Source organism: Squalius cephalus (assembly GCF_949319135.1).
Source record: "Squalius cephalus genome assembly, chromosome: 2".
Classification (NCBI taxonomy): Eukaryota; Metazoa; Chordata; class Actinopteri; order Cypriniformes; family Leuciscidae; genus Squalius; species Squalius cephalus.
This window is the reverse complement of record NC_137123.1, coordinates 3,567,084-3,585,982: the sequence shown is the minus strand read 5'-3', so window position 1 is coordinate 3,585,982 and position 18,899 is coordinate 3,567,084. Positions and strand designations below refer to the sequence as shown.

The window sequence follows — 18,899 nt, the reverse complement described above, 5'->3', positions numbered from 1 at the left end:
GGTATTTTAAATAAGGGAAATAAGGTTTGGTGTAGACTCTCTTTTACTTCATCGCTCGTACTGTAGGAGGCGCTGTGAGGATGTAGTCTACCGGTATAACCACTGAAGAAACTAAAAGAAAGACGACTGGACTGGAGCGCCCAGACGGTAGGTGTTTGGTCAGTTTTACATTGTTTATGCGTTTTACCTATTATTTGCTTCTTGTTGTTTTTGTCCTAGTTTTCAATGGGTTTAACTGAAGCTTTTCCTCGTCCACTTGCCTGGAAAATAACCTTGGTTTTACTAGAGTAACCTTAAAAAATGTCCTGTTGTTTCATTAAAGTAACCATTTTTTAACCATGGTATTGGTAGTAAACAATTCTAACACAATGCTTAATTTTTAGTGCTAGATACTTTTCAATTTTTCACGGTTTCTGAAGAAATTAGTAGAAATCTGATAATATCTTAATATATGAGTTATACATGCAATAATGTCATATTTTAAAATATTCCTGGCTTGTTGCTATTCTTGTGCTGGCTCAATACTGAAACTATGCATAAACCCTCATACAATTTTACATCTGAAATAACATTTCTGAATATTCTCCAAAATATTTTGAGTTAAAATCACGTGTTCATTACAAATGCGTCTTGTAATAATTGTGTTGTGTTTGTCCTCAGATGTTGACCATGAGAGGGCAGATGGATGTGATCTGCTGTAAATCAGTAGGAACTGATCTGTCCATGCTGGATATTGAGGATTTCATCTCTGAAATCTGTCAGCTGAAGAAAGAGGTGGCGTCACTGGAGGCAAAGCTGAGAGAAAGAGGAGACAAACCCAACAGAGAGGTTTGAGCAGCTCATCATTTCATCCTTCAGCTCAATCAAACCACAGTTTTGTTAGCTTCTCACTTCTTATGCACATCTCAAATTAAGCCAGCAGCAAAATATGCAAACAAATCACCAATATAACCACTAGAGATAACTGATGAGTAATGAGGCTAATATCAACAGGTTGTTGTTTATTTGTGTTGATCTATGATGTGTTTGTCAGGATCTGGAGAAAGTTTCAGTGTGTGTGACTGATGGGACAGAAGCTCAGGATTCAGTCTGGAGATCCAGAGACACACAGGACTCAGAGCTCAGCCTCACTTTACTGTGTTATACTGACGCTCAGGATCATGGATCCGCTGATCAAACCTCTGACTGTAACGCTGGAGAACAGCAGATGAAGATGTGCTCTGTCAAACTGGAGGACTGCAGGAACCTGATAGAGAGACGAGGAGAAGAAACCACAGCAGAGGAACAACAACAGAGCCATGAGGAGGAGGAGGATGATCAGAATGATGATGAGAATTATGAAGATGAAGATCAGAATGATGAAGATGAAGTTGTTGATGACTTTGTTCCTTCAGGTATGTTTAATCATATACTGAATTAACAGAATTACCATTATTTAATTGTAAAAATATTATGTATGTTCTGACCTAAATTTGTGTAGCAGCATTTTTTATGAATTTTGCCAATTTGACACCCTGAGAACGGCACATTGTGAGCTGCACGTGTGTAAAATATCACAGTGGCTACGTTTACATGCACAACTTCTGTTTCAATCGGACTGAATTTATTCCGGTTGATGAATCCGAATGTAGTGTGTACATGAACGCTAAACAAGTGATCTTTTACAGTATATGACTGACATACGTCACGGGACCGCAAGCGGCTAGGAAAGGAGGAGACAGCGGCACAGCTGTGCCTTCTACGTGTTTTTAAATGCGATATATGTGAACGGCCCCTTACTCGGCACAATAGGAACTGTCCATGACGCTGATTGACTGTTAGACAGATCGTAAATTAACGAACACAGAAAATGCGAGTGCTGTGGCTCTGGCTGGCGTTCTCAGTGCAGTCAAAATAAAGGTCTGCTGTGCCGTCAAAATAAGTCACAACAACATGCTTAAAGTAAGTCACTTCAGAGTTTCTATTGGGGGTGCGAATGCAACCAGGAAAATGTTCCTAAGGAAACCATTAGTTCTCGGGGAACCTACCCTTCCTAGAACTATGCAGTGCGGAAGCCCCTATTTATATTCAATTACAACACGCTGTTATCCCTTTAGTTACCACTCTCATAAAATACTTGAATTACATGTTGACTTTTAAACCTAAATTTAATGTCCAACAATAGATATTTAGGCAAAATCCTGCAACAGCTCACTCTGTTTTCTCCAATATTTTTAGATGCATTTTGTCCATAAAAATGCATTATTTGGTGCTTTAATTTGACACGACTGGCGGAAGTTTTCCATGCATGGTGGGAAGACGCGACTAATCGCTAATGACATTTGTTGTCGATGATTTTCATTATCGATTTTATTTTATTTTTTATTTAATCAATTTTTTTATTTTATTTTAACTGATCCAGGGCTCCAGACTGCAACCAAATTATCACATTTTGAGACCTTTTTTTTTTTTTTTAGCACTGTACTAAATAAAAAATCTTGGATTGTTTTGTTTACTTTCTATTAGTTTGCGGAGCTGCGTTTAGAGCCTTTTTACAACGGGAAGTGCTGTCTGTCCATGTGACCAAAGGCCTCTAAATGAGTTTGTCTCCATTTGCACTCTACGTTACGAGTTTCTCTCTTGATAGCGTGAGTAATACTGTTGTACCTTGATGCAGTACCTTTCTCTTTAACCTTTTTTTAATCTGATGGGTGCAACAGTTTCTAATGTGCTAGAGAAAATGGTGCCCATACTGCTAGTCATTTCCTGAAGTTCATTTATGTGTTTGGGTACACTAAGAAGCTGAGACAGATCAGGCAGGTTATTTGTGAATCTATCTATAGTGTTTGGGAGACTTGTTTTACCTAGTCAATAATGTGGCGGAATATGGCAAATATCAGCAGTACGCATGTCACAAGGTAGTGATCAGTAACATCATCACTTCGCAGTATAATATCTTTATCAGAAAATACCCTACGTCCCCATGAGAAATAATTACCGTCCGAATGGGGCTATTTTGCTATTCTAATCCTGTCTGAATCTGCCATGTCTGTGTTTTTCTCACACAACCTCTGAAAATTACCTCTGAGCAAATTACCTACTGTTTTTCCGGCAAACTCAACGGTCCTCTGAGACATCAAATCCAATCCCACCAGTCTTGCTTTCATTTAATTTCAAGTTTTTAATTTTAAATTTTAATTTTAAGAAACTGCGATGAATAACCATTTTAATATCAGTGTTAAGATATTTGTCTAGATTTATCTGCTTACTTATGTGGGTTTATTATTAAACAGCCATTTTTTTAAATAATAAATTAAAATTATATCAATAAATATTTAACTAAAAAACATATACATCATATGTGATAAACGCAGGCACCAAATCGATACATGAAATCACAGACGTGATTAAAACTAGCCCTGTCCCAATGGGATTAAAGATTAAAAATCCCCCTCTCAGTTGTTATTCTGGATCCCTACTGATCAAAATTCAGACATAGAATTTACAGAAAAACGTCTATTTCATGCTCATTATGTTCCTTTCAGATGACGATGCTGGTTCATCTTCTGATGGAGAAACTGCCTCTACATCCAAACAGCGACAGACAAGAAAGAGATACTCCTGTGGAAAAACATTCAGCAAACAGGAAAATTTAGCAGGAAATGACAGAAAACACCCAGAACAGAAAGACTTCACCTGCAAGAGATGCGACATCAGCTTTTCTACCTCAAAAGAGAGGAGACTTCATTCAAAAGAGCACAGCGTGAAGGAGGAGTTTCGCTGTGAACAGTGCGGGAAGGATTTTTTCACCACTGCTCAGAATATGAGAGCTCATATAAAGACACACAGCGAAAAGACTTTCCAGTGCAATGAGTGCGACAAGTATTTCCGCACCAACCAACAACTTTCAATGCATAAGCGAAGCCACACTGGTGAAAAGCCGTACAAATGTCCTCACTGTGAGAAGAGCTTCAGTCTGAGATCGGGTCTGAGGAGCCATCTACTCACACACACCAATGAGAGGCCATACAAGTGCACTCAATGTGAGAAGAGCTTCAACCAGCGATCCCATCTGAAGAAACATCTACCCATACACACCAATGAGAGGCCGTACAAGTGTCCTCAATGTGAAAAGAGCTTCAACCAGGAATGGGGTCTGAAGTGCCATCAACTCATACACAGCAATAAAAGGCTGTACAAGTGCCCTCAATGCGAGAAGAGCTTCAACCAGGGATCGTCTCTGAAGAACCATCTACTCACACACTCCAATGAGAGGCCGTACAAGTGCCCTCAATGTGAGAAGAGCTACAAAGAGGGATGTAAACTGAAGAAACATCTACTCATACACACCAATGAGAGTCCGCCCAAGTACACTCAATGTGAGAAGAGCTTCAACCAGGAATCTAAACCGAAGAAACATCTACTCACACACACCAAGGAGAGGCCGTTTCAGTGCAGTGAATGTGAGAAAACCTTTACAAACACAACTGCTCTAAAGGCACACAAAAAAATACACTCTGACTTCAAACCGTATCAGTGTTCACACTGCGAGAAACGTTTCCATCATTCAACTCACCGGAAAACCCATGAGAGGATTCACACCGGAGAGAAACCGTACCTGTGCTCCTACTGCGGGAAGAGCTTTGCTAGTCCATATTCATTCAAAGTTCATCTGAGAGTTCACACGGGAGAAAGACCTTATCACTGTAGTTATTGTGGGAAGGGTTTTTATAAGCTAAGTGACTTAAAAATACACAAGAGGACTCATACAGGAGAAAAACCTTTTAAATGCTCACTTTGTGACAAGAATTTCACTCGATCAAGTGACCTGAAGATCCATGAGCGATGGCATACAGGAGAGAAACCTTACCGCTGCTCCATCTGTGGCGAGAGATTCGCTTTTAAATGGGGTTTTCAGACTCACCAGAAGAAACACGCCGCTCCAGAGTCATCATAGCTTCATCATGTCGCCATTTTTAGGTTGTGTAAAAAAAAACACTTTGCAATGTTACAGTAACGTTATTTTATGTTTGTAAAAAGTAAAACCTAAAACTACAATATCTGTGGAACATTATCACTGTGTAGAAATGAACCCTCTGGATCCCTTCTTTGTGACAACTTTAAATTCTCTGTAATGTGCAGATCAGTGTTTGGTATTAGATTCAAGTGTTAGTTTAATTCTAGTTAATAATTTCCTGCTAGGTAAGATTAATTTGACTCTGGTAATCTGTATTTTCTACTTTCGTTTCCAGTTGTATTTAAATTATACTTATTGCTAATTAGAGAACAGGAAAAGGAAAGTCAGGAAAAGTGATTAGTCACTACTGGAGACTGCCGTGAGTGCGTAAGTAGATAAAAAGTTTGTAGAGTGCATAAGTACTGGCTTAAATACCTGGTTCTATTCTGTTGCTTAGTTTCGATTTCAGACATTTGCAGACTATAGGCTTTGCTGTGCTAAATTTAAGGGCGTGTACAAACTCGGGTGAAGACCCAACTCCTCGGGTGAAGACCAACTCCAAGGATGAAGACCAACTCCTTGGGTGAAAACCAACTCCTTGGGTGAAAACCAACTCCTTGGGTGAAAACCAACCTCTACCTGCGCGACTCCACCGAGCAAGGACACAGGTAAGGCACTTCCTTTTAAGTATCTTCCTTTTCCCTTTCCGATTCAACTATCTTTCCCACTGTAAAGTGTCATACTCAACTTTCAGTACATTCCTGTTGTCTCTCAACAACACTCTACCATCACACGCAGAAGGCAGCGCAATACTGCTAATCTGCGTCCTATTTTCTCCTCTTCTAATGCACTTCTCTCTGTTTCTGTGGGTCTCTAGAATTGTCAGTCACCAGTTAACAAAGCTGACTTCATTCCATCCTTTGCAACACAATCTACTCTTAATACTACTAGCTTACTGCTACTAGCTACTCTCTCTAACAACTTCTCTTTCTTTCACACTCCTCGCCAATCTGGGAGGGGTGGAGGTACAGGTCTTCTCATTTCTAACAATTGGAAATTCTCAACTCACTCTTCTCTATGCAATAACAATTTGTTTTGAATTTCATGCTATTACAGTTACAGCTCTTGTTAAAATCCATATTGTAGTTATTTATCGCCCCCAAGGTCAACTGGGTACCTTTGTAAACGAGCTGGATGTGCTGCTGTCCTCATTCCCTGAGGATGGCCGTCCACTTGTAGTCTTCTTTGGCGATTTCAACATTCATCTAGTGAAGCCTTAAGCTACTGGCTTCTCTCTCTCCTAGCCTCATTTGATCTCAAACGGCTCATCACCAGAGGTACTCACAAATCAGGCAACCAACTTGACCTATTTTACACACGCAACTACATCACAGACAACATTTTGGTGAAACCTCTGCACATTTCTGATCATTTCTTCATTACTTTTAATCTACAACTTGGTACTTGTGCACCACCAACCCCTCTACCAATTACTTTCAGGCAAAACCTGCCCTCCCATCTTTCCTTTGTTCCCAGTCATCATCTCTTCCCTCACCCACACAATTCTCATCTGGATGTGAATACCCCAACGGACACTTTTTGTTCCACATTAACTTCTTTTCTAACAAAACCACAACCCATCAGCAGTCAGTTCACAGCTCCACATACAAAGGACCTCCACATCCACGGCCAGAAATCTTCTCTCATCTTTCTCTCCACTAACCGAGGCAGAAGTATTTAAACTTCTCCTCTCCAGTCATCCTACCACCTGTCCTCTAGATCCAGTCCCTCAACCCACAAGCCATTTCTCCTACACTTTTACCAGCACACTCTCTCATGATCAACACATCTTTCCATGCTGGCGTTTTCCCTACTGTATTCAAGCAGGCTCGGGTAACCCCACTGCTAAAAAAAACCCACATTAAATAAGTAATTTGTAGATAGTTACAGAACTGTCTCGCTTCTACCTTTCATAGCGAAAACACTTGAACAAATTGTTTTTAAACCGGGTATCATCTTTCCTCCCACAGAATAACCAGCTAGACATCCAACCACAGTAGCTACATGTATCTCAAGCTGTCTGGCGGACATCTCTGCATGGATGAAAGAACATCACCTGCAGCTCAACCTGGTAAAGACAGCTCCTCGTCTTTTCTGCCAATACGGCTCTACAGCACGATTTCACCATCCAGCTAGATTCATCCTCAATCTCCCCATCAAGTCCGGACAGAAATCTTCGAGTAATTTTGAGGACCAACTGACCTTCATAGACCACATAACTAAGACAGCTCGGTCATGCAGGTTTGCAGTAGACAACCTCAGGAAGATCATGCCATTCCTAACTGAGCATGCAACACAGCCTCTCGTCCAGGCCCAGGGGCCGGTTGCACCAGCTGGACGTAAAAAAGTTGGGTGTAAGCTCTACGCTGAACTTGGTTATGTCAAGCTTTCCGATGAATATTTACACCTGTTGCACCATCTAAAACCACAACTAGGCACAGCTACGCTTAGCGTAGACAATGTGCGTACACACTGACATGTTCTACCGCACTGATATTTGAGACGCTGTTCGCGTTACTATGGTTACAAATGTGACAAATTTATTGGCTCCAACGAATAGATGACAAAACGACTGCTGAGTCAAAAGGAAATTAAAGGGCCGCTATAATGGATTTTTGAAAATGACCTTTCATGTAGTGTGTAACATAGCTCTAAGTGAATGAAAACATCCTGCAAAGTTTTAAATCTGAAAGTGCACCGTATATTAAGTTATTGTCTTTCAAAAGTAAGAGTCGAATCTGAGTCAATTAAATGAATTGTTTTTCAAACGAGTCATAAGCCGTTTTGTTGTGACGTCAAGATGAAACATTAGCATATTGCCCGCCGACTTATTGCGCACACAGACACCAGGGAAAACTTCAACCTCAAACTTGCAGCTGATTCCTGTGGATAATGGATAGCATCATGTCGAGAAGACGCTGTGCTCTATAATGTGAAGGTAAAGCCTTTTTTTTTTTCACTGCCCAAGGATGAGCATGTGAAGAATTAGTGGTTTATATCTTTATTTTCCAACAAGTCAAGACTTCGTACTTTACACCTACCTTTGCAACAGATATTTATTCTACGCATTTTACGTTAAACTTAGTCTTACGACCGGGTGTACATCCGACCCCTGGTCATTTCTGGGCTTGATTACTGAAATGCTCTTCTGGCTGGACTTTCATCCTGTGCAATCAAACCTCTACAAATGATTCAGAACGCTGCAGCACGTCTTGTCTTCAACGAGCCCAAAAGAGCCCACGTCACACATCTCTTCATCTCTCTGCACTGGCTACCACTCGCTGCTGGCATCAAGTTCAAGGCATTGACGTTTGCTTATAGATCTACCACAAGCTCAGCTCCCTCCTACTTCCATTCGCTCTTATGAGTCTACATCCCTACCAAAAGTCTACGATCGGTCAATGAGTGACGACTTGTGGTTCCATCACAGAGAGGCCACGGAATGACTCTCCAGAACATTCTCATCACTGTTCATTGATGGTGGAATGATCACCCCACCCTCATCTGAAATGCAGAATCACTGACAACATTCAAAAGACAGCTGAAACTCATCTCTTCCATGAGCATAACCTCATCACAAATAAAAAAATAAAATAAAAAATGCTTTCACTTTCCTTTAATCCTTCCTTACTCTAGCTTATGCTACTCTAGGCTATGTCTGAAACTTTGTATTTTGAACACCACTTGTGTTTATTTGCCTCTTCACGATGAATCGCTTGCTGTATTCCTCATTTCGGATAAAAGCGTCTGCAGAATAAATAAGTGTAACAGAATGACAAGGCCTAATTCTTTTAGCAGCTATTTAAAACTTACTGGAAAAACATGGTGGCATGAAATGAGTCGTATTTCCCTCAGTCACTTTGTTACACAAAGCTGAAATGACCCAGACATGGATATGAAATAATACACTACAGGTACAGTAACGTGTTCTAAGGTCAAAGTAACCACATTTACTTAGAGGTTTGAATCCTGAAATGTTTCATTTGCAAATAAACTTACATTAGCGCCTTGAATACTGTCTGAATGAACACGCAACAGGAGTCAAGACTTTATTTACTTACCTGTAACCATAGTGACAGAGACCAAAGTAATATCTCAGCATACAATAAAGCAGTGTAATGAAAGTTTGTGTTACCTCTCTCCGTTTGTCTCAGGGAGTGTGTGTATTTGTGACTGGCCTTCATTTCTTCTTGTCTGTTCTGCTGGAGGGGGTACAGTAATAAACAGCAAAAACAGTAATATTGTGAAATATTTTCATTTAAAATGACTGTTTTTTATCAAATCTAAATTCAAATGTATTTTTTTCCCAGTGATTCAAAGCAGCTTTTGATTGGCCATTACCCCAGTCTTCAAAATATGATAATTTTAAATAATACAATAATTTTAAATATGTTTTTACATAAACCTTCCTTTACTGCATGCGCTTGTTTTCCACAGAAAGGCTGACTGACTAACATTTGTTTAACAATCGTCTTTATTTAATAATTCCGTAAAACATATGTTAGTATATTCGTCTATTAGTAACGCCACTGAAACACAATTGTATTTTTAATCAGAGAAATTAGGGTTGGTGAAGCCTCGACTCTTTTACTCCATCGCTCGTACTGTAGGAGGCGCTGTGACGTTATTTAGTCTACTGGTAAAACCACTGAAGAAAGAAAGACTGGAGCATTCAGACGGTGAGTTTAATCTGTTCTACATATATATGCGTTTTAGCTGTTGGCTTGTTATTTTTATGCATCTAGTTTTTAATTAACTTAAATTTAGCTTTTCCACGCCTACTTAGCTTATGAAAAATAGCTATGGTGTTGCTACAGTAACCATAACAAATGGCGTCATGTTTTTCTACAGTAACCATGTTTTAACCATGACATGTAGTAAACAGTTACTATACCAACACAGTGGGTAATTTTCAATGCTAGATTCACGATTTTGGGTGAAATGAGTAGAAATCTGACAATATCATGTTTATTATATGACTAAATGAGTAATACATGTAATAGTGTCATATACTATTTGATAATATCCCTGCACAGTGCTGGCTCAATACTGAAACTAAACATAAATGCTCCTAAACACTTAAATCTGGAATTAATATTCTCTGAAATAGGCTATTTTGAGTTTAAATCAGTGTCAGTTCATTACAAATTCCTCATGAAATAATGATGATGTTTGTCTTCAGATGTTGACCATGAGAGCGCAGATGGATGTGATCTGCTGTAAATCAGTAGGAACTGATCTGTCCATGCTGGATATTGAGGATTTCATCACTGAAATCTGTCAGCTGAAGAAAGAGGTGGCGTCACTGGAGGCAAAGCTGAGAGAAAGAGGAGGCAAACCCAACAGAGAGGTTTGAGCAAAATATGCAAACAAATCACCAATATAACCACTAGAGATAAACTGCTGAGTAATGAGGCTAATATCAACAGGTTGTTGTTTATTTGTGTTGACTATGATGTGTTTGTCAGGATCTGGAGAAGGTTTCAGTGTGTGTGACTGATGGGACAGAAGCTCAGGATTCAGTCTGGAGATCCAGAGACACACAGGACTCAGAGCTCAGCCTCACTTTACTGTGTTATACTGACGCTCAGGATCATGGATCCGCTGATCAAACCTCTGACTGTAACGCTGGAGAACAGCAGATGAAGATGTGCTCCGTCACACTGGAGGACTGCAGGAACCTGATAGAGAGACGAGGAGAAGAAACCACAGCAGAGGAACAACAACAGAGCCATGAGGAGGAGGAAGATCAGAATAATGATGATGATGATGTTCAGGATGAGGATGAAGATCAGAATGATGATATTGATGATGATGACTTTGTTCCTGCAGGTATGTTTCTTTCTTTTATGACCAGATATGCTGAAGTAACAGAATTAGTATTAAATTGTAGAAATTCATGTGGAGCAGCATTTGAAGCGAATTCTGCCAATTCATTAAGACACTAAGAATGGCATTTTGTGAGCTGCAGCTGTGTAAAATATCCCAGTGATAAAATATCAATATATGTATTTATTTAAATGACAGCCTTAAAAGTTTGATAACACACATCACAATTTGGATCAACTTATCTCTGGGCATTATGTTATTTTTTCTGCAATTATATTGTACACATACAGTATATTGTACATATATCTGATATAGCATTGTATTAGCACCCCCCCCCCCCACACACACACACACACACACACACACACACACACCTGTCCCAACCACTTTTTAAAACAAAGTTACGCTACTCATAGGGGATAATTTCACATGCTTCCATGTCAAAGCATCTGTTATCAGATCTGTTGAACATCCAGCTTCTGTTCATGTGTGTTAAGACATTTTAGAAATCCCGACCGGACAATGTTTTACGGACTATGTAGGGTCACCAAAAATACATATAGTTAGGGTAGTATTAAATAACTTTAACTATGATATAAGATTTTGGCCATATTGCCCATCTCTTAAGTAATTTTTTCCCTGTACGTATCGTTTGGTCCACCACAAGTTGTCACTGTGGCCTCAAGTCAAGTCAAGTCACCTTCATTTATACAGCGCTTTTAACATGAAGCAGCTTTACAGTGATAGTAGGAAGTTACAATAACAGAGATTGTTTTGGTTTTACAGCAGCTCTAGGATAAAGTTATTGTCCAGCTAAAGTTAGTAATGATCGAAGATCAGATCATTAGTTATTAACGTCGGGGCCGCTAACACGACACCGTTCTAACAGAAAACCCTCAGTGCGCTCCGGTCACCCATTCGCACAAAACAGTGCCTGGTGGCTCGAGAATGCACTCCCGGAAATAGGTTCCAAGGTGCAAAAGATGATCAGTTATCTCTGCGCAAACCTCTGCACAAACAGTTATTGCGTCCGCGTAGCTACGTGGGGACTCTGTACAGATAAAACAATAGCGTTATACACTTTTTTACAGCGTTGACACTTCAGGACTGCGTTGTCGTCGTGTCCAGGCGCAGGTCCTTCATCAGATCTGGATACAGCCTGGATCCAGCGGACTGCGGTAAACTTCGGGATAAACCGAGAGACTAATATCTGCGTAGACGCCATCCTTAGACGTTCATCAGGATTTATGGGAAGTGTTCCCGGTTCCGGCTGACCTAAACTATGCAGCCTAACATTGAATTATAGAAGTGTATAATGTGTTATGTGTATGCTAGGCCAAAGATATGTGTTTTTAGTCTAGATTTGAACTGACAGAGTGTGTCTGCTTCCCGGACAATGTTAGGAAGACTGTTCCAAAGTTGTGGTACTAAATAGGAGAAGGATCTACCGCCAGCAGTCGGTTTTGATATTTGATATTGATATTGATAGCCGGAATTTTAAGATCGCAATAGACGTGAAGGACTATAATGCGTTAAGAGCTCGCTCAACTCTAGCTGCTGCGTTTTGGACCAGCTGTAATTTATTTATTAAGCGTGCAGGACAAGGTTATTCTAGGTTATTACGTGAGGAACTTTTTTGTCCAATAATTATAATCTCTGTTTTTTCAGAATTAAGTAGTAGGAAATTACTAGACATCCAGTTTTTTATATCAGCTATGCATTCCGTTAATTTTGTGAATTGGTCATTTTTGTTGCGGCTTGAAGAGATATAGAGCTGAGTATCATCAGCATAACAGTGAAAGCTAATTCCATGCTTCCTAATGATATCTCCCAAGGGTAGCATGTACAGAGTGAACAGCAGCGGTCCTAGTACTGAGCCTTGTGGTACACCATACTGAACTTGTGATCGATGAGACATCTCTTCATTTACTGCTACAAACTGATAACGGTCAGATAAGTATGATTTAAACCATGCTAATGCAATTGCACTAATGCCAACATAATTTTCGAGTCTATTTAAAAGAATGTTGTGGTCGATAGTTTCAAATGCAGCACTAAGATCAAGTAACACTAATAGAGAGACAAAATTGTTAAAAGCGTTAATATTGTTAAAAGCGCTATATAAATGAAGATGACTTGACTTGACTTGACTTGACTTGACTTGCGAGTTCACACACCTCTTTAACGTTAATTTTAGTGATCTCTGACTGGCAAAGTCGAATTTACGATTAGCATTAGCCAGCACTTTTAAATTTGCTTTGATGTCAGGCGCTCTGGCTCCCGGCAAACATGTGACTATGGTGGCTGGTGTCTCTATTTTCACATTCTGTGTAATAGAATCACCAATAACTAGGGCACATTCAACAGGATTCACAGTGGGTGTTTCACTGAGTGGGGAGAATCTATTTGTTATGGTAGTCGGAATGGAAGAGCAGTGTTTTGTCCCGCGACTACAGCATCTCACGGTCAGCCAGTTGCCCTGCTGCGCGGGCTCTACAGCCGGAACCGAACAATGTACAGAGTTCACTAAGCTAGTCGCATCCAAAGCAGTATCTAAAGCCCTTGCACTCTTACTATCCTCAATTAAAAATTGGATGCGTGTCTCTAGTTCTGAAATCTTCTCTGTCAGCCTGACTATCTCCCTGCATTTATCACATGAAAAGCCCTCTGTGCTGACAGAGAAGCCTAATACTATACATGTGATACGAAGTGCAAGTGACAATAAGAGGAGAAGACATGACTCACGTGTTTGTTGACTGATCCTACTCACCACAGTTGTTTGACGGACTCGTAAAAGGTGTGAGAGAAAAAATAAATAAAGACGGCAGGCATGTATGGCGGCCAAAAAAAACAATAAAAATAAAGACGTTAGACACGAATGGCGCGAGCGTGCACGAGAAAAAATAAATAAATAAAAGACGGCAGGCATGGATGGCATGTTAAAAGGCTAGCGAATTACTAGCGTGTAGTGCTAGCGATAACGATTTAGATTGAAGGTAGCGATGTCAGGTTAATGCGTGGTGATGAGTAAGTTATATTTAGCAATATAAACAACAAAGGAATGATAGTAAATAAAGATTCAAAACAGAAAGCTATACGGAGCATACAGACTCAAACCACTCAGCAGCAAGGCAGACAGACAGACAGGAGCAATCCATGATAAGCATTATTAAGGGTATATAAGGGTATGAAGGCTATGATAAGGCCCAAAGGTGTCTTGGGTGGTCAAACAACCCTTGGTATTTTCCTCGTGGGGCTCAAGCTGTGCCCTCTCCAAACCAATCTATCTTTTACAAACTGCCCAAAGTTGACATCTTAAAGGTGCTGTATGTAACTTTTTCACTCTACTAAAGCATAGAAATGTCATAATATGTTTGCATATATTGAGGAAACATGTTAAGTTCACATACTCATTTCTATGAAAAACACTTCTACAGCCAGTTATTTTACTTTGAAATGTGCGTTTCCAGGCATTGTCCATTGCGCTCGTTCCTGTTGCGTGTGCTCAAACTGGCAACTTGTGTGAACGCCGTCGAGTCTGAGGAGCAGGTGGCGGGAGAAACAACGATCTTTGATATTTAGAATTGGAAAGCAGTACCTATTTCGACCACTAGTTGTCATTCTTACATACTGCACCTTTAAGTGATATCTTACAAGGGTTCGTTGTTTACAGCGGTCGAGTTTGTTAGTAAGCTTAGACTGGATGCTGCCCACTTCATTTATGGTCCTAGATTGTTCCGTTTGAACAAATCATCTCTGTCCGATCTGCTCTTAGATCCAACACAATTTTATTTTGACTAATCATTCAGCTTTAGTATTAAAGTTCTATATTTAATGCCAATTTTGCTCCTTTCAGAAGACATCGCTGGTTCATCTTCTGATGGAGAAACTGCCTCTACATCCAAAGAGCGACAGACAGTGAAGAGTTTCTCCTGTGGAAAAACATTCAGCAAACAGGGTCATTTAGCAAAAAGTGAGAGAAAACGCACAGAACTGAAAGACTTCACCTGTAAGATATGTGACATCAGCTTTTCTACCTCAAAAGAGAGGAGACTTCATTCAAAAGAGCACAGCGTGAAGAAGGAGTTTCGCTGTGAACAGTGCGGGAAGGATTTTTTCACCACTCCTTATAATATGAGAGCTCATATAAAGACACACAGTGAAAAGACTTTACACTGCAGCGAGTGTGACAAGTATTTCCGCACCAAACAACATCTTACAATGCATAAGAGAATCCACACTGGTGAAAAGCCGTACAACTGTCCTCACTGCGAGAAGAGCTTCAACCAGAGATCCCATTTGAAGAGCCATCAACTCACACATAGCAATGAGAGGCCGTATCAGTGCCCCCTCTGCGAGAAGAGCTTCAACCAGGGATCCCATCTGAACAACCATCTACTCATACACACCAATGAGAGTCCATACAAGTGTCCCCTCTGTGAGAAGAGCTTCAAATGCGGAACCAGTCTGAAGAAACATCTACTCACACACACCAGTGAAAGGCCGTATCAGTGCAGTGAATGTGAGAAAACCTTTACAAACTCAAGTTCTCTGAAGTTACACCAAAAAATACATTCTGATGACAGACCATATCAGTGTTCACACTGTGAGAAACGTTTCTATCATTCGACTCACCGGAAAACCCATGAGAGGACTCACACTGGAGAGAAACCGTACCTGTGTTCCTATTGCGGGAAGAGCTTTGCTAGTCCATTTTATTTCAAAGTTCATCTGAGAGTTCACACTGGAGAGAAACCATATCACTGTGGTGATTGTGGGAAGGGTTTTACTAATTCAAGTGGCTTACAAATGCACCAGAGGACTCATACAGGAGAAAAACCTTTTAAATGCTCACTTTGTGACAAGAATTTCACTCGATCAAGTGACCTGAAGATCCATGAGCGATGGCATACAGGAGAGAAACCTTACCGCTGCTCCATCTGCGGTGAGAGATTCTCTTTTAAATGGGGTTTTCAGACTCACCAGAAGAAACACGCCGCTCCTGAGTCATCATAGCTTCATCATGTTGTAAAATACCTAAAACTAGAATGTCCAAAGGAGACCAAACTTAAATCTCTGTCTTAGCACCTTATATTAGGCCATATGTGAAAAGTCTGGGTGTTTTACTGGACAGCGCATTAAAGTGCTCCTATTATGCTATTTTAAAGTTTCCTAATGTTGTTGTGGTGTCTCCTACAACAGGTTTACCTGCATCAAAGGTCAAAAAATGGTTTCACCGTCTCATAATATACATTTGCACATCACCACATTTTCAATGACTCTCAAACGACTCGTCAGATGAATCAATCTCTCTAAATCCCTCCTTTCCGTAAGCTACTCTGCTCTGATTGGCCTGACAGCTCAGTCTGTTGTGATTGGTCTACCATGTACAGCGCGCGTCGAATACAAAAATGCCCATTGCCATAACAACGTCAGCTCTGCGTGTCCTGAGGCTTCCTACACCGAAAACTAAACACAGAAACGAACAATGGCGTCAGTTTTACCATATCAGTCCAAGCACGAGTCCGATGATGAAACACTGGAAGAACTAGTTATTCCACCCGAACCTCCATTGCAAGGACGACTCGAGCAGGACTCAGTGTTTCTCAGTGATACACTACTCAGTTTGAGGGACATTATGAGATGTTGCAACTGTAATTCCTCACCATCAGCATTAACAAGTGCATGTCCATCAACAAATCGATTATTTTCCTTGTACTGATTTATTTACAGAGTATTTTTCTAATTTATTGCGGTGAACATGTGGAAACTGTATCAATAACAGTGCATACATTAGCCGAGCTTTAGTGTGAATGACTGATGAAACATAAATGTTGGTAAAACAAATTTTGCTCCATGCTTAATCTTTCCTCAAAGTAGTGAGAACAACTGACAATCTGCATTAATAGACACAGTTTTAGGTAATAGTGGCCCACAACTGATCAGAATAAGTATTTCGGTAAGACAGTAATAATGTGAGTTAACCAGTTAGCAGGAGACCAACACAATATAAAACTCAAAACTAAGTATTTTGAACATCATCTTTCAAGAGACAATAACTTTATATACGGTGCACTTTCAGATTTAAAACTTTGCAGGATGTTTTCATTCTAGAGCTATGTTACACACTACATGAAAGGACATTTTCAAAAATCCATAATAGGGGCACTTTAAAGCTGGACAGACAAGTTAATCAAGTTGTGATGCCAAGTTTATATCAATTACGTGCCCTGGTAAAAACAAAGTCCTTTCTCTCTTTTAATAATTTTGAAAGAGTTATCCATGCTTTTATCACCACAAAGCTTGACTATTGCAACTCAATCTATTTGGCGATTAGTCCATTTTATTTAAACCGCCTTCAGATGGGTCAAAATGCAGCTGCCAGAGTTTTAATGGGAGCTCGTAAGCCTGAGCGCTATATAAATGTAAGGAATTATTATTATTATGAGCATATCACCCCTCTTCTACAGCCTCTACATTGGTTGCCCGTTCGCCACATAATTGATTTTAGTTTAAAAAGTGCAGTTATGGAAATGCGTTCAAGACACATCTGGCCAACGAGTGATGTGGATGTTGTCACGTGACTGCATTTTGGTTTGTTTTATCTACTCATAAACTGATTCGGACCAGAGCGATCAGTGTGGTGTGAAAAGGAACCAAAACACCTGAAAAATGCTACAAAGTATAATTTTTCGCCCTTGGTCCGGACCAAATGAACCTAACTACAGATGTGAAAGCACCCTAAAACCACACTAAAGTCTAGGGGTGACCAGGTATTTTCCACATCTGCACCAAGACTTTGGAACAGTTCACCTGTTCAAATCAGAACTGCTCCCACAATATCTATTTTTAAATCAAAGTTAAAATCATTTTTATTTGATCTGGCTTATAATTAAGTTAAATCTGTCTTTTTATGCTTTGTTGTTTACTTGTGTCTTTGTATTTTATTTACTGGTTATCCAGTTTGTACAGCACATTGGTCAATGGCAGTTGTTGTTTAATTGTGCTTTATAAATAAATTGAGTGCAATGAGTGCAGCAGGCGTAATGATGTAACGCAGCGCCTGAAAATAGGTCTAATAGGTTAGACAAACTTAGTCCCGGTCACGTTGGAAGTTACCGAGCTGGGGACTATTGACGAAGCCTAATTCTTTTAGCAGTTATTTAATAAAAAACATGATGGCATGAAATGAGTCTTACTTCCCTCAGTCACTTGCTGAAATGATCCAGACATGGAAATGAAATAATACACTACAGGTACAGTAACATGTTCTAAGGTCACACTGTCAGTTTTTGGGATTAACAACTGCATCTACTTACAGGTGTGAATCTTGAAATGTCTCGTTCACAAATCAACTTACAGTAGCGCCTCAAATACTGTCTGTATGAACACACGATGGGAGTCAAATCTGTATTTACTTACCAGTGAAAGTGACCAAAGTAATATCTCAGTTTACAATAAAGCAGTGTAATGCAATTAAAAATGCTAAGTTTCTCTCTGTCTCGGGGACAGTGTGAGTTTGTGACTGGCCTGCTTCATTTCTTCTTGCCTGTGTTCTGCTGGAGGGGGTGCAGTAATAAACAGCAAAAACAACAATACTGTAAAATATTATTCCAATTCAAAAATCACTGTTTTCTATTTGAATATTCAAATGTATTTTCAGTCAAATCTCCATTTTATTGGTTTTTACTCCAGTCTTCAGTGTCACAGGAACATTCAGAAATAGATGCTGATTTGCTGTTCAAGAATTTGCTGCATATCACAGTTGAAAATACTTGTGTTGGTTAATTAAGTGTGGAATCTTTTCAGGATTCACAGATCAACAGAAAGTGAAGAACAGCATTTATTTCAAACTGAGAGCGTCTGGAATACAACCTATTTACAGCCTCTGATCTGCGCGCGCTTTCTCCTGTCTTCCACAGAAAGCCGCGAACTCGCGTAATTCAAATATTAACGGTCATTTTGATTTACCGCTGATTCGTTATCGATGTTTTTAACTAATTATCACGTAAAATATGATAGTATCCAGTTGGATCTCCTCCTCCTCTTCTAACTCCATCGTTCTCGTACTGTA

General features: G+C 39.9%; 3 protein-coding genes across 4 annotated transcripts in view; all 3 read left to right on the top strand.

Moving 5' to 3' along the window:
- The window catches only part of LOC307154488 (uncharacterized protein), a 54,769-nt gene extending 45,740 nt beyond the window's left edge, over positions 1 to 9,029 (top strand). The window contains exon 5 of the transcript XR_013820366.1: positions 8,870 to 9,029. The gene's annotated coding sequence lies outside the window, so the exon portion shown is untranslated. The remainder of the gene's footprint in view (positions 1 to 8,869) is intronic.
- LOC307154485 (uncharacterized protein) lies at positions 104 to 8,578 on the top strand. The gene is made up of 5 exons (XM_079864476.1): positions 104 to 158; positions 661 to 828; positions 1,034 to 1,394; positions 3,525 to 5,604; positions 6,967 to 8,578. The coding sequence occupies exons 2-4, from the start codon at positions 661 to 663 to the stop codon at positions 4,934 to 4,936; spliced, it is 1,941 nt and encodes a 646-aa protein (XP_079720602.1). The 5' UTR covers positions 104 to 158; the 3' UTR covers positions 4,937 to 5,604; positions 6,967 to 8,578.
- Positions 9,030 to 9,611: 582 nt separating the features above from the next.
- LOC307154494 (uncharacterized protein) lies at positions 9,612 to 18,319 on the top strand. 2 transcript variants are annotated; one of them, XM_079864498.1, is made up of 4 exons: positions 9,612 to 9,675; positions 10,179 to 10,346; positions 10,465 to 10,828; positions 14,685 to 18,319. In XM_079864498.1, the coding sequence occupies exons 2-4, from the start codon at positions 10,179 to 10,181 to the stop codon at positions 15,839 to 15,841; spliced, it is 1,689 nt and encodes a 562-aa protein (XP_079720624.1). In that variant the 5' UTR covers positions 9,612 to 9,675; the 3' UTR covers positions 15,842 to 18,319. The 2 variants fall into 2 exon arrangements, with proteins under 2 accessions (XP_079720624.1, XP_079720623.1); XM_079864497.1 differs by having other exon boundaries at positions 14,682 to 18,319.
- Positions 18,320 to 18,899: the final 580 nt, after the last annotated feature.